The sequence below is a fragment of the Gastrolobium bilobum genome, unplaced genomic scaffold (assembly GCF_033153095.1).
Source record: "Gastrolobium bilobum isolate Gb01-03AN ecotype WA unplaced genomic scaffold, APGP_CSIRO_Gbil_v1 utg39525, whole genome shotgun sequence".
In the NCBI taxonomy this organism is placed as follows: Eukaryota; Viridiplantae; Streptophyta; class Magnoliopsida; order Fabales; family Fabaceae; genus Gastrolobium; species Gastrolobium bilobum.
In genome coordinates this window covers 31274-48334 of record NW_026895757.1, presented here as the reverse complement: position 1 = coordinate 48334, position 17061 = coordinate 31274, and the positions used below count along the sequence as shown (strand labels likewise).

General features: G+C 31.7%; 1 protein-coding gene across 1 annotated transcript; it reads right to left on the bottom strand.

Annotated features, from left to right (window-relative positions):
- Window positions 1-9613: 9613 nt before the first annotated feature.
- Window positions 9614-10569, bottom strand: LOC133295673 (uncharacterized). The gene has a single exon (XM_061494517.1). It carries the CDS (start codon window positions 10287-10289, stop codon window positions 9717-9719), a length of 573 nt encoding a protein of 190 aa, XP_061350501.1. The 5' UTR covers window positions 10290-10569; the 3' UTR covers window positions 9614-9716.
- Between the last annotated feature and the right edge of the window lie 6492 nt (window positions 10570-17061).

Genomic DNA, 17061 nt, shown 5'->3' with positions numbered 1-17061 from the left:
TAAAAACCATGCAAACAATAAAATTTTCCAAAATGCCACGTGTGCAAATTTGTTACAACAGATAGCGAACTTTGTTTACAGGCATGACACATTTTTGGTGGCTACGTAATTCGCTACTGGTAGTATTTAGAATATAATTTTGAGAAAAGTATTTGTCATTTCGAATAATACAACTTTGTGTCATTTTTAAAGAAACTACGTCATTTTAGTGTGTTTTGTCATCTTTACTTTTTTTAAAATTAGGAAGGAAAAAAAGTGGAGGAGAGAGAATGTAAAAACACATCAAAACGATGTAGTTTCATTAAAAATGACATAATTTTATGTCATTTAAATATTTTATTTCTCACAAACATTGTTCAAACCCATACAGAGTTGTATTATTTATTACATTTTTATTTCCCATTTTTATCAATTTTGAAAATAAAGAAATCATAAAAGCTTTTTTCTTCTCAATGAAAACTCTTTCGTTCTCCCTTTCTTATCCTCCACCTAATTTGTTAGCTTGTGTAGCGAATTTATATCGACCGCCACATGTTCTATTTTTATTCAGAGCAGAATGATATTTTGACCACCTAACTCGCTACTATCAATAACGAATTAGGTGGCTACAAAAAAACGTGCCATGTCTGCAAAAATAATTCCCATATAGAGTTGACATATTTTATTTATCTCTCTTGTTAAGTCAATGCTTGATTTGTTGCTTTTTGTGTGATAGGTTTTTAATCTAACGCTTCTTAGTCCTCAGGCTATAAAAGTCGGCTCTTTGACCCATTTGAGATTTTTACCCCTATAATTTTTCAATCTGATATTTGATTCACGGTATTTATCAATGGGGATCATCGAGTGACGCGAGGGGGACCCAGCGATACTGAGTGTCGCGACCCTCTTCCCGCGAACCTCACATTCTTTTATTTATTTATTTATTTATTTATTTTCAATTGAGTGACGCCCCCTTCCCAGGGACACTTGGCACAATCTCGTTACCGTAAAACTTCGGAAAGTCATAACTTTTGACTCGGATCCAAATCAGATGATTTTTTTTATTTCATATAACTTTTCGAGATCTACGCAATGATACCTCATTTGACATATATTATCTCTCACAAACATTGTTCAAATACAGAGTTGTATTATTTATTACATTTTTATTTTCCATTTTTATCAATTTTGGAAATAAAGAAATCATAAAAGCTTTTATTTTCTCAACGAAAACTCTTCCATTCTCCCTTTCTTATCCTGCACCTAACTTGCTGGCTTGTGTAGCGAATTTATATCGATCGCCACATGTTTTATTTTTATTCAGAGCAGAATGATATTTTGACCACCTAACTAGCTACTATCAATAGCGAATTAGGTGACTACAAAAAAACATGCCATCTCTCCAAAAATAATTTGCTACCTGTTATAGAGAATTTTCATGCGTGATATTTTGAAATTTTTTCCTGTTCAAGTGATATGTAGGCAAATTTTTTTGGGATTTGCAGCACTTTGGTCACTGTTCGATTGTTTCTTCGGGTCTGATTGTGTCTTTGGGTCTGACTTCTTCCTTCTTGTGTATACTCTCCTGTGAGCCTCACCAGATTGATACACCAAATTGATTATATAGACAAATTAGATTATAATTTTTTTTGTGCATATTCACTGAGGCAAGATTTATTTTCTAGTAGGTCTAATGATGATGCTATACGTTTTATGAAGTTACTTATCCCTCTCGTTTATCCATGTGCTTGGTATTCTATTATGTATAAAAAAATACCTACTTTATATTATTTATGCAAATAAATAAATAAATTTTCATTAAGAGTTTGGAACCTTTAGTTGATAAATTTTTTAGATTTGTAAATGACTGCTTCAAACTTTAGTTCGTTATTTGTAAAGCTTCCTTGGGGCATGCTGCACACAAGCTTCAGCAGTGGTCTAGTCTATTACACAGTAGTGTTTAACTAGGTTGTCAGTGGCGGCTCGTAGCGCCGCTAAATCGCTACCGTAGCGGGTAGCGGCGGTCGGCCGCTACAAACTGCGACGCTATGCAACTTTGGCCGTAGCAGAAGGTAGCGGCGTAGCGTAGCGTCAATACCGCTACCCGCTACACCACTCCCATGTTGGAATTTGATGGAGAATCCGAAGATGATGATTTTTTTCATTAGTTCACTTCTTGTACTTGACTATTTGACAATTTTATTGTTCATTTGTGTTTAATTTTGGATCCTTCCTTTATGTTCCTTGTATTTGACATTGATTATGGAATTATGTGTTTGATTTTGTGTGACTTCTTATGTTTGAACATTAATACTAAAAGTGATATTGCCTCGTTTCTTGACTATTTGACAATTTTATTGTTCATTTGTGTTTAATTTTGGATCCTTCCTTTATGTTCCTTGTATTTGACATTGATTATGGAATTATGTGTTTGATTTTGTGTGACTTCTTATGTTTGAGTATTAATACTAAAAGCGGTATTGCCTCGTTTCTTGATTGTTAGTATAATATATGTGGAATTAATATTTCACCATACCGCTATACCATTTTTGGGGTCGGCCGACGGCCGCTACCGTCACTAACTGCTATTGACAACTATGGTGTTTAACAAAAAGTGTTTTTGCTTGGAGGCATTCTCCAGTCTGTACTTTGTTTATTGCGTTTTTGGAGTTTAGAGGCTCTGCAATAAGTAATTATTGAGTTTAGAGGCTCTGCAATAAGTAATTATTGGCAATCATCACCTCTTGACTCTGCGTAGGCATTTTATTTATCTCTCTTGTGTAAGTCAATGCTTGATTCCTTGCTTTTTGTTTGGTAGGTTTTTAATCAAACGCTTCTTAGTCCTCAAGCTATAAAAGTCAGTGGTGGTTGCATAGAAACAATTTGTGTTTATCTAGTGAATCATGAGATAAGATATTTTTATTGTCAAATATTTCTATTATCAATTTAATATAATTATGTATTATTGGTCGTATATTAAAAAAAAAATTCAAATTTTTTTTAGAGATTATGTGCTGAAAAATGAGATCCAACGGCTGAAAAATGATAATAAATTGATAATAGAAATATTTGTTAATAAAAATATCCTATCTCGTGAATCATTCATTCATACATTCTCTCTCCATTTTTCTAAAAGTTGTCTTCTTGTTCTTTCTAATTTTTCGGCAATCCCAACCATATTTACATCATGTTAAATTTATTTAGTCTGAAACGAGTTATCGATCTCACCTTACATGTATCTTGACATGATCTTATCACAATTCCTTGCAGGCTGGTATCTTAAATTTCACGTTAACTCGTTTGCTATTATATTTTTATGGGATTAACATTTCTCATATTATAAGAGATAATTTTATCTCCTACACACACATAAAAATTTTATGTGTGTGTAGGAGATAAAAGTGTGTGAAATCGATGTGAAAAGAAGAGATCACATACTTTTATGTGTGTGTAGAAGATAATTTTTATCTACTATAATATGAGAAATATTAATCTTTATTTTTATTGACCAAATGGACTTCCTACAATTATTTACAAGTCAGTTACAACTTACAAGTTGTGTACTACATATGATTTTTTCCCCTCTCAACTTTATGAATTTCCATGATTATATACAAGGTTAATATACATATAAACTATCATTTTGTTTGGATCTGCATGGTTTTGGTTGGTGCAAGAGGATTTCGAAATGACTTGAATTTAGCTTGAGGGGTTGAAGAACCCTGTTGTCCAAAGTCAAATTTGAAAATTCTAGAATCATTCTGAAGAAGGATCCTTGATCTTGTTATCTATTACTATTTATTTTCTCTAGTAAAACAAGCACTGTTTGTTTTTCCTTTTGTTTGATGCTTGATAATGAAGTTAAATTTATCTATGGGCCTATGCCACTTTTAAGAGCTATATTGCCATGATTAAAGGCCCTGCTTGTTGGGACGAATTTTTCAACTTATTTGTACATGAATACAGCAATTCTTATTTCATACACGTTTAAAATCTATGCACTTTCTTTGTACTTCTTATTTCTGAAAAAACAGAGTGAGGAAAATGAGACTAATTTGAATCTTTTTCAAAAAACTAAGTGCACGAGATAGGTATAGAGATTCGGGTATAGAAATAACGTTACCCTTGTCGTTTTGCTTATGGCACTCATATAACTGTATGTTGAAATATATATTTTAATTTGTTGCCATAATTTAATACTATATTATATTCTTATACCGCACAAAACACAATTTTTCAAGGACACCCTCTAATTGAAATGGTTGCCAGTTTGATCCTTGCTAAAGGCAGCGAAAACTCCCTTCTCCTGAATTTCTCCAATCAATTTGCTAATCCTTATATTGTTATGTTTTATTTTATATTTAAGAAAAAGAAACTACTATAGATTAAAATCACCAAATGATATGAAGTTTACGGCAAAATTATCTACAATCTGAATTTGTTTAACTATTTATATTTAGATTTTAGAAAGCCTAATACAGTGTTGTTGATTTTGAAATTGCTTAAATTTAGAAATTATAATATTATGGTGTTAACCAACATTTGTTTTGTTTTTTGTTTTTTTGTTGTTGTTGTAAAAATATAAGGATAAACTGTGTACAATTCGTAGGTTGGAGAGTCTAGTGTACAAGAGTTTGTCTCTTTTTTTTCGGGTGTTAACTAACCTTTGTGGACACATTGTTAGTCTACAGATTTTTCCTATATTGCTTATATTTTGATTGGGTATCATGGTAGATTTTTTGTAACAGTTAAAATATTTACCTTATTTCTGTAAGAGGTGGTTGGCAAAAGGAATATTGACAGCATCTTTGTTATTTGGCTGGTGTTGTATCGTGATCATAAGACCCTCCACCATGATGTTATCCTCTTTCTGTTCTCTGTTTAATGAAAATGTGGTGATGATTGAGGACACCACATTGATATTGCTTTTGTTGTCATATCTTCGGGTTGCCCTGAGATGCTTCAAATTCTTATATCATGCGGTCAGCATTATGATTTAAAAAGGATTTAGACTCATATTCAAACTACCTTTAAAGAAGCAGAGCCATTAATCATGCAGCTTATTGGTTTATTTATGAGCTTCTACTTTGGAGGAGTTAACTTTGTGTGTTGTGATATGAAGCACAAATATGGCTCTAGTTTAAATATCTGTGTCTCTGTTTTCTTCCTTACTGTTTATGTACTTGGATACATAACCTTATTAATATGCGGTACTGCTATTCTTTTTCTTTCTTTCTTTTTTATCATAAACGAAAAACATTAAGAGGGAGAGGGATATTATAATTTTGTATGGTTCCTCAATCCTCACCCTTCCTCCATCATGTATGTCGATAGAGGTCTCTCCTATTAGAGGCCTGCATGGTTTGGTTTGGTTTTCTATATGAAACCAAATTAAAAAAGTGGTTGGGTTCGGGTGAATCAAATCAGTTTTTAAAAGAGGTTCGATTTCCGAAGAAAAATGTGGTTTGTTCGAGGTTCAGTTCAATTTATTTGATTTTTTTTATATTCTTAAAAATGGATATGGTTCGGTTCAGTTTTTAGACTGAATCAAATTTTTAAAGTAATTTGATTCTTAAACCCAACTGATTTTGAAAAAATCATTTGGTTTTTGAATTAGTTTGAATAAAATGATTTATTTCTTGAACCAGTTCTAAAAAATATAGTTCTTTTAGTATGATTTGGATCACTTCAGAGTTCAATTCATTTGGTTTTTTTCACCCCTCTATCCCATATTCGATGTATATATGATCAAAATTTCTTATTATTTCAAAGATGGAACAGCATATGAACTATCCAAGATGGAGGGACAAATTGACTCACCTGAAATACTACCTTTCAAACCTTTTGGTTGCTAGTTACATAGGGTATTGGGCAGGGTTTTTTATTTATTTATATATATTGGTACATATTTTTTATTTTTAACCCCCACACTCGCTAGTTTTAACCGGGAGTTTTTTTATTTTATTTTTTTATTGATGTAGGTAAGCATCTTCTCCATTTCTTTTATATATATTCATGTATCTATTACTTTCTTGCTGTGAAATAATGAGGATGTTGACTTGGTGATTAACTGATAGCGTTATGTTTTTCTTGATCTCTGTTTCTCTTTAACCAAGAACTCTATGTGGTCTTACGTCTGTTGATGAGTATTAGACTTTTTTGTTTTTAAACTAATTTAGCTGCTTTTCTGTAGGAGCTGAATGACATGACACAAACAGCTACTAAAGCAGAAGATAGCAAGAGTGGAATCAACACAAAAAACGGATGTCATTTTCTCATATTTAAAGTTGGGATTCTATTTTCTTATGCTGTCGTAGATATTTATCTCCTACTATAGACACATGATGTGGTGGAGCCCAGTACCTATTCAGAAAAAGAAAAAAAGAAAAATAATGATACAATTTTTGATGTGAGGACAACATGAGATAGTTATCATGTAAAATGAGATAATTATTTTTTTTAAAGTTTTGGATATCAATTTTAAAGCTGCTAGCAGAGGCTAGAGAGGGCTCTGGAGGTTGATGTTAGAAAACTGGTTAGGACTCCATATAAAGAACAAGGTTGATGGTATGTTATCCATCAAGGAAACATTTTGTCTTTGTGCCGTATAGACATAGATTTGAGGCCAAGGTTCTTTGTTGTTTAAATAATCCCTTTGACATGTGCATATGGGGAATTCTGTGGTGATTCTTTATCGTGGTTACTTTTGCACATTTGATATTATTGATGATTATTGGGTTTGGATTATTATGACATGAATCTCCAGGTACAAACCAAGGGGAATCGTAGAAAACTCACATGTATATTAATTCACAAAAGTGGCTTAATTTGTGTTACATGAATAATGTACCTATGGCTAAAAGGATATACCCTACTGAATATTGAATTGGTATTTGAAACTTATAGTCACTGGTTCAGTGGTAGTGAGAAAGAAACAGAAAATGGGTCTCAGTGATTTTAAATTGTGGAATCCTCTTGTTTTATTTCTTTTTCTCCCATTAAATTGCTGGAGTGGTTGAGTACTTGAGTTGCAAATGTTGAATCGAGCTCCATCTCTGATATACTTTGTTGCATTAAATGCTTAATACTTGGTCAAAAAGTATATTTCTTCAAGATGTAACCCTTTGAATTGTATTAACAATGAGAAGAGTGTATATGATTTTAAATAATACAAGTTGTGTCATTTCATATACGTAAAGAGGTAAGACCTATACATTTATTTATTTTTTGTCTTTATTTTTTTTTTTGATAAAATTCACACCTCTTTGTGTCTATGAAATGATACAATTTATATCGTTAAAAATGACACGCACCTTTCTTATTAATAAAATGTTTGTGTAACGCCCGGCCGCTTCAAGAATCAATGACTATCCCCACATACTAACACGAGACTTTTCAGCGTGCTTTTTCCTCACTCGCACACTTCTCGGGAAAACTTCCAAGGAGGTCACCCATCCCAGAATTGCTCCAAGTCAAGCACGTTTAACTGTGGAGTTCTTCCGATACGGCTACCAAAAAGCAGATGCATCTTGTTAGTATAGGTAATACCAATTAATTCTTATAAGTTATCACAAACTGTGCAGTCTCACGTCTGCACAGTCTTTGGAATCACTCTCTTTCAGGTGTCGATTCGATTCATCCTTGCATGTAACCCCCGCTGGAAGCCTGTCAGGAGCCGCTCCTTGTCCATGCCCTTTCGCACCGGCGATCACTCCCCGTCCTCGTCAGCGCTCGAGATGTTACAGTTTGCCAAAGATCGGATGTTAGCCCATAACGAACAGGAATTGACCCGTTGTTGCTATAGTGATATAAATAAGTAAACAATTTGGAAAAAAAAGTTATTGATGGGATTATTAGTTTAATGTTATCAACTAAGGTATGTACACAATTTCACATGCCTTCATGTTTCTCTTGTTTTGGGCTGTCTCGATTGTCAATGATGACTACAACAACCCATTGTGGGAGCGGGAGATATTCAACAATACTTGAAGCCATGCTGTTAGAAGTTGAAAACAAACACTGTGAAATTTAATTCATGTCTTACGTAAAGTAGATGGGCTACAACGTTCCTAAAGATATAGATATATTTATGGGAAACAATTATCTCATAATGCTAACAGACACAAAGTAGTAGGGTCCATATTATTTTTTGTTTTTTTATAAATGGTGGACCTCGCTATTTTGTCTCTGTTGCATGAGATACAACATGAGATTAATAAATTCCTATATTTATTCCAATTGAATTTTGTTGTCCACACCTGATCATCTTTGCCCATTATATACTGTTCATACAATGGCATGATGTTGTTGACTCGAATAACAAGTCTTGGGGTGATTTTCTCTCCAGCTTTACAAATTATTAATTTTATCGTTTTGGGTACTTATCATTTCGCTTTCACAATGTTAGTTGCTGACTTTCCGGTTCCAACCACTGCTCAACATGACTGGCCTTTAATTCAAATATTTCGTTTGGTACACAAACTTTGAGTGAAAGGAAAAGGACTAAGGAAGAAGGAGAAATAAAAAAATAATAGTAATAATCTTTCGTTTGGAGTAAAGGAGAAGTGAGGGATTACGATAGAAAGAGAATATATGGGTATTATAACAACTTATCCCAGAGTAAATTAATTCCTTATGTTTTCATCTATTTAAATACTAGTTACACGTGTTTTTATAATAAAATTAAACAAAGAAAGAAAACTCTTTTTGTTTTTTTATTAAATAATAATATCAAATAAAATAAAAGATAACCATTTTTTACTTTTTCTTTTTTTTATTAGATTCCTTCTTTTTCTTTTTCTTTTATTCTTTTTGTTACCAAATATAACATCACGGTTTGTAGAAATTTTCCACTTTTTTGGCATTAGCAGGTTGCTCCAAAGTACAGACAAAGGGCCGTCCTCTCTACGGAAGAGTGAACCGTGTAATGTACCCATTTTTTTTGTTGTATTATTGTTATGTTATCGATGTTTGTTGACCACTACAATGCGTTTACTAGGTTGCATTTTGTTGTGCCCAAAGCAAATTCGTTTTTTACTAATTTCCCAATACAAAACTTGTCCCTCTTACAAACAAATCCCACCATAGCCTCTCTCTTTTTCTCTTTTTGGTAATAAATAATTTTTTTAATTAACCCAACCCTAATTATCGAGTTAGCTATCTTAATTTTGTTTATAAGTTTTGATTTTTTGAATCGACTATAGCACTAATCCGGAGTGCGGAATGAGTCAGTAACGAAAGATACATATGAGAATCGAACGAACTGAGCTATTTCTTTTTCACTTACTCAAATACCTTACCATTAACTGAATTACTATATGATATCTCACACATTTTTTCTTTTTATAATTTTGTTACAGTTACACAAGAAGCATATGTTTGATTTGATTAAATTTCAAAAAGAATTTACTTTAATTATAAGTTATTTGAAACATAAAATAAATTAATCAAAGAGTATTAAATCTTTGACAGTTTGACTTTGACCTGATCACAGATACATCCCACACAAATATAACCATGATACTCTGCATCACCACCATGTGAGATGCCTCAAGAAATCAAACAAAGCAACACTTGGGAGATTGGAAGTTGATAAAACTAAAAAGAGAAAACCATTTACATTATATCTATTGTATGCAAAAAAAATCTGAATAAAAAGAGGGGGAAGAAAAAAGAAACAAAAGAAAAAATAAAATAAAATAAATCTGGATCTGTCTCACGTGAAATGACATTTCGCATCAAACAGTGGGTGGCTGAAGACAAATCCTAGGATGGTGAATCTGTTGAAGCTGTAAACTTTTGATTGCAGGCGCACCTGATCTTCTTTTCCAAAGACTATCGACCATGTTACCACCTTCTTCAAACTTGGGCACTCTCTTAATCACAGGCAAAGGAGGATCCATGTCATCAATGCTAATGGGAACAAGATTCTCATTTCTATTGCACTTATGATTTTTGGACACAACTCGTTGCCTAGCAGTGGAGGCTGTGGTAGTTGTGGCTGTGCTCAAGTTCTTAGCAGAGAAGAGTTTTTTGAGCTTGACAACTGGTGAGGTTGTGGTGCTGCTTTTACTACTGCTTGTGAAACTGAGTCTGTGTGAGGTTGGAAAGCCAGCAATTTTGTTGTTCCTCTTGACCTGACCCATGCAACCGATTCTTGGGGATAAAGGGTCATGGCATGTGGAGGAAGGACGGTTTATCCACCGTGGAAGACTCACGTCTTTGATGGATGGCCTTGAACATAGCATTGGAAGGAATGTGCTTCTTTGATGGTACAATTGATGATGGTGTTGATGGTTTTCATTGCCCATCTTTTCTTTATTCTTAGAAGACCAATTTCAGAGATGTGTGTGTGTGTGAGAATGGTTTCCTAAGAGTTTGAGGTTTGTCAAATATGAGGAAACTCCCTTTTACTTGGGACAAAAAAAGAAATAAGAATTAAGAAGGGGACAAAATAGAAAAAGAGATATGATTGCAAAGAAGGAGCCTCATCGAAGACTGGTACACACGCATCAAATGGAGAGGAGAGGACCACTCTGTATTGGAATTCAGCAGAGGTAAGGTTTTGTCTCTCTGATTAATTAACCTCTTCAATACAGATTTATTATCTGCAAAGGACTAGTTATTACAGCTACGCCTACCATCTCCCCTCTTCTTTCTATCTCTCGGCTGAGTGGTGAGATCTGAATCCTAACAACAGATAATGGTAGTGAAGTACACCCGCTTCTATAGTAGTAAAATCATAGGCTGACCAACCCTATGTCCGGTGTCATTTTTATTTTTTTTTAATAGGAGAAGGTTGGACCAAGTGTACCAACCGTTCTAATGTAATTTTACTTTTTTCTTTTTCTTTTTCATATAATACCGTTTTCAAATATAACATAGACTACGTATCAAATATATATATATATATATACATATATATACATGTATGGCTTATCATTTCTTAAGTTGCTTGAGAGAGAGAAAAAAGAAATCATAATCATTTAAGAGTGAATCAATTAACATAAAGAAATAAATAAATCAAATGACGTAGTTTTGGGGTAGCCAAAAATAAACTTATCTCAAGTGCCGGAGAAATATTTTTTCCATATATATATATATATATATATATAATACGAGATAGATTATTTTACCTATTATTTTTCTACCTACCATTATAAAATACCGTTAGATCATAATCTTAACTAATATTTATCTTTTTCTCTCTTCTTAAAATTTTGATCTAACAATGTTTTACCGTGGTAGTCAGAAAAAATGGTAAGTAAAATAACTGTCTGATATAATACAGACTACGTTGTAAGTTCCGTCAATTTTATTGAAATCAGATTGGTTGTTGACTCAGCTAAGACATTTTATTGAGTCAATCACCACGTTGCCGAATCGACCAGTTAAATCGTATTTATATAAAATCATGTAATAAATATACGATTTTATTATTCTTATGTTTTATAAGAAAAAAATTATTTTCTATATATACAAATTTAAGATAGATTCCACTCTATTTTTTTTTTACAGTGGACCCCATATGCACAAACGAGTATGTTAGACATAATAGTTTATTCGTATTACATGAAAAAATTATTACCCATATAGAATATCTCCTGCAACATAAAATTTATTATTTTCATATATCGGCTTTATTATTTTCATGTTGCATAAGAAAAAAACTATCTCCTATACATACAAATTGAAGGTGGATCCTACTCTACTTTTTTCCTTGCTTTCCCTGACAGTGAACCTCATTTACACAAATATAATAATAAAAGGTTTTTCAGTTCAAGGAGAGTTATACTTACCACCAGTTAAGTTTACTATTTCTTACTTTTAAATCTTAACCGTTGATTTCTATCAGTTTAATGGATATAATCTATTGAGAATTAATAATTAATTAATAAATACGACCTAATAAATTATAACCGTTAGATTAAAGGAAATCAACGGTTGAAGCTTGATGATAAAAAATGATAAATTTAATTGGTGGTAATTGATAAATATAACCTCTCCCTTTAAATTTTAATAACAAAATCTTTATAGCCTAGTGAAAAAGTGTTGTTTGCAAACAAAAATTAAAAAATCGATTCATTTGAAAAATGGGTGCCGGTTCAATGTTTATAGCATATCCATCAGTTTGATATGGGGTTGACTGCAGTACTGCACAATCAATCCGTTTACTGAAAGTCTGAAACGAACCGGCTCATTAACTGGTTCCTAAGTCCACATCGGGTGACCCGGTCCGATGTTGATAAAAATAAGTCCCACATCTTATACTAGCCTTGCACCCTCCATGCGAAATTACCATATGTTGTCCCTATGGCCTATGCATATCTAAAAAATTTGACCATGATTTTGGTGTGGCTAATTTCGCAACAGTCTTGCATAGGGGCGTGAATTAGCTATAGCTAAATGATGATTAATTTTTGTTCAAAATAAATCTAAGACCCTACCAACATATGACACATGGCAGTCTCGCATGGGGCATGTGATACTATTACTAACTGCATTAGATTATACTTAAACATCGACAAACTGTCATTTTTTTGATAAATTTTTTATCCAAATGTCACGCGAACAGTATTTTTTATCAGACTGTCACGTAACGTAATTCGCTGTGACTGGTAGCAAACTTCGTTCACCAATAGTTTTGTGACACGTGGCACACTTTTGCAGGAACAAGCTGACTGGACTAAGTTCGCTACTAGTGGTAGCGAATTTGGTACGCAATATAGTCACGTGTCACGAAGTCATCGGCGATGAAGTTCGCTACCAGGTGTAGCGAATTTCGACACGTGACAGTCCAGTAAAAAGTACTATTTACATGACATTTGGATAAAAAATTTGTCAAAAAATAACACTTTGATCGATGTTCCCGTTATACTATACTCAATATTGATATTATTTATTTATTTTTAAAAAAAATTATATTCAAATGGTTGTTCTCCCTTGAGGTCACTTTAGTTCATCACTCAAGATGTGTTTCATTATTAAGTTATTTTTGATAAAAATAATCTTGAAAACACGGCACTTTTATGTTTGTTATAACTTTTTTTTCTTTTTTTGTTTTGTTTTATTTGTTTTTTAAAAAAGTGATATTTTATGTTGTATTTGATTTTTTATTCATATAACAAAAGAGTGTGTTATTTTTCCACGATAAAGAGTGTGTTTTATTCTTAGAAATGTTAAATATCAATTAAACACTCTTTAAATATACTCAAAACAAATTTTTATTCATAATATATTAAAGTATACTCAAAACAAAAGAGTGTGTATTAAAGTATCATTACTAAGAATATAAATAATACACCTTAAAACAAAGTAATCAGAAATTTATTATGAGGTATATTATCAACTGGGGAAAATTTGTGCAATATTTAAGGTGGGATTAGCACAAAGAAGTTTTATGATTATCCCTGCGATGAAGATAACCTTTTTTGGGATAATTACTGATGTTACACTGTTGTTCAATTTGTTTTATTAAAAAAAAACAGATCCCAACAGGTAATAAATTTGGGTATCTTTGAATTCTGTTTTTAAAAATAATTTTTTAATTTTAAAAAAATTAAAAAAATTCTGTTTGGTAAGTCCTGTTTTATAAAAATATTTCTAAAATTTATAATTTTTTTTTTAGAATCAAATTTAAAGAACATATCTAAATTATCTTTATTTTATGTTTTAATTTTTAACTTTAAAAATACAAAAAATACTTATTCTATAAAATAATTTTAAGAATAAAAAAATCAAAATACATTAAAACAAATTAATTCTCGGTATTTGCAACAAAATTTCTAAGGGTGTGTTTGGTTCAGATAATTTTTTTTATCAAGGAAATACAATTACTAGAAATTTGGTGGAAAAATAAGTTTGATAGAAAAATTGAAAAAAAGTTGTTTGATCGGACAAAATTTGACCAGAAAAATTTGATTAAATTTACTGAGTCTATGTTTGGTTTGAAGTAAAAAATTAATGGAAAAATAACTTGAAATTACGAAATAACCCTTATATAGCAAACAGTGTTGCCTAATAAAGTATTCTTTTCTCTGTCTTCTCTCTCTGTCTGGTTTCAAAATCGGCAACCATCTGATAAGGCATGAGGTTCCGGTGGTGTGAATTTTCAGTCCTGTATACAAAGAAGCTTGGAAAATATTTCTGGCTGTTATGCATTGGAACAAAAAACGAAAGGGGTAAAGGGGGGGGTTGAACATCAACCATTAGCAGAGGAAACTTGAAATAACAAAGGGAACTTGAAAAAACAAAACCACAATGTACAACTCGATTTGGTCGGCAGGTCTCACTTTCGTGCTATTGTATTTTTGGCATGTAAATGGTCCCCTTTATCCCGTTAGCACAGGGAACTTGAAATACCATTTTGCGAAGAGTCTTTTTCAATAGTGTTTTTTTTTTTTTTTTTTTTTTTTTCATTTTTACATACAAATGTAAATGGCTAGGCAACACCGATACATGGAAAAAAAAATTTCAAAAACTTTAACCGAAGAAGAAAATCCAAAAAAGACACAATCAGATGCATGAATAAATTCTACAAAAAAACTGAATCAAACATCTCGTGTCCAATAGTCAAAGATAATAATCTCAGTAATGGTAACAAGTATTATAAGGAGAGCCACGTTCACCAATAAACCAATAATTCGGTGAGGGCTTTATTATATGGGTTTTGCGTAAAGATATGCTCAAGACATTGAATATTGTTTAGAAAAAAATAAGTATTAAATAATTTTCTCTTTATTTAACACTTTTCTTTATTTGACTCATTAAAGTCAAGGAAAAACTGTTTTGTAAATTAAATGTGTAAAATATAAATAAATCAATTAAAGCAAACGCAAGGCAGTGTAACCAAAAAAAAAAAGTGAAACCAACAAAGTTGATGATTAGATTCTAATAGTTAGTAAAACTTTCACCAAAAACATATATCATAGTTAGTAAAACAATTAAAATAAATATCATTGTTAATACTATTCAAGAAATGTATACGTAATTTTACTTAAATTCATGATTTATCATATGTGTAAATATAAAAACATTCGAATGGTAATGTACACATAACTTTATTATTATTATTATCTGAAATTCATATTATAATATTATATTGGATTTAATGTCTCTTATATTGTAAGAGATAATTTTATCTTCTAAGTGTGCATAAAAGTATGTGAGACTCGTATTTTCTTTTCTTTTCACATGATCACATATGGATCTCACATATTTTTATATGTGTATAAAAAATAAATTTATCTACTACAACATGAGAAACATCAAATCCCATTATATTTGATGAGAGAAAATGGAAAATTATTAGGAGATTGTTATAATTAGCAATTTTTAAATACAGTTTAAATTAATAAATTGGAATAATACCTCAATACTGTAATCAGAGGTGGCAAAGTGGGTTGCCCGCCCTGCCTCGCCCCAGCCTGTCATAAGCCCGCCAAAAAGCGGGCTGGCCCGCCCCGCCTTTGAAGATGGGCTAAAAATCTTAGCCTGCCCCGCCCCGCCCCGTTTGGGTGGGCGGGACAGGTTGCCCGCCAAGCTTGTGACATTTTACATTAAAAAAAAAAAACAGCCCGGGCAGACGGGCAGCAGGTTTGAAAAACTCAGTCCGCCCAGTCCATTTTGCCAGCTCTAACTACAATGCAAAATAAAATAATTAGTGTTTGACCAGAAGACATTTTCATTGAGAACGGTATTAATAAGCAAGTTGGTATATATGCTTTTTTTTCTTTTAATGTGTATTTTTAGGTATTAAAATAGGGGAAATAAATTTAATGCATTTTTTAAGTTAACATTATACAAGAAAACTTTTGTATAAATTTAACAGAATAATATTTCTCGCAGTTACTACAGATAAGTTATCTGTATTTACTCCCAGAATAATGTCATTTTGGAATTGAAAAATTAAATAATTATAATTATAAATATTGTAATAATCCTGAAATAAATTAAAATTACAAAAATATCAAGATTTCTGCCCCAAAACGATGTCATATTAGGTTTACTGCAGAAAAAGTGAACCCTAAATTTAATATATTTAATAATCTTCTAAGAGGTAGGATCCTTTGACATCAGTGTCAAATTTAAAATTTCACACTTCATCTGAGCGCCTTTAGAAAAAAAAACAACAACGACTCTAATTTGTAAGCATGTGACACCATTGATCTTTTTTGATCTGACGACTCTCAGATGAAGTGTCAAATTTCAAATTTGACACTGGTGTCAAATGATCCTACCTCATCTTCTAAACTCATTATGCAATCTTCTAGCTATACAAGCTGAAAAAGTTATTTCAAAATAATATTATCTTTAAAATGAATAAAGAATATATATTTATTATTTAATAAATTAACATACAATATACTTTGAATTTTATTAAAATAAATAAATACATTTTTATTTATTTCTTTTAAAAACAACCTCAGTTATGTACATACAAACGTGTCAAAAACATGGGAAAGGGGGTAAGATGGTTCAAACTTCAAAATTTGAAATGTGTATATTTGACTTGTAGTTGCACAGTCAAACTGTCTCGTAATTTAGTTAGCGTGTTTTGCGGGTGGGCCCACCACGTCATGGCACCCTCGCAGTGCTTCTCCGACCTGGTCTTTTCTACCTTCGCCACGCAATGTGTGTGTTCTTATTTCTTATTTTTAAATATAGTAAATACTTTTTAATTTAATAATTAAGAAAATTAATAACATGATTAGTTTTGAAAAGTTAACAGTTATTCGTACGGGAAAAAAAGTATCTAATGTTACTTTAGATAACTTTATCTAATGTTCATCAAAATGACGTTGTTTTGGAGTTAAAAAATTTAAAAATTAGAATTATAAAGACTATTATAACCCTGAAATAAATTAAAATTACAAAAACACCATTATTTCTGTCCCAAAGTAACGTCGTTTCGATGAACATTAGATAAAGTTATCTAAAGTAACTTTAGAAAACACAAACCCTATTCATAATTCATGTATTTTTTATTGATGAAGTAGAAATTTCTTACAATGATGATGAATCAAATTAAACTAAAAAGTATATAAAACGGGGAACCAGTCACATGGGAAGAAAATTGATTGC

Excerpts from the sequence above, each read along its gene's own strand:
- LOC133295673 (XM_061494517.1), bottom strand. The coding sequence starts at position 10,289 with ATGGGCAATGAAAACCATCAACACCATCATCAATTGTACCATCAAAGA.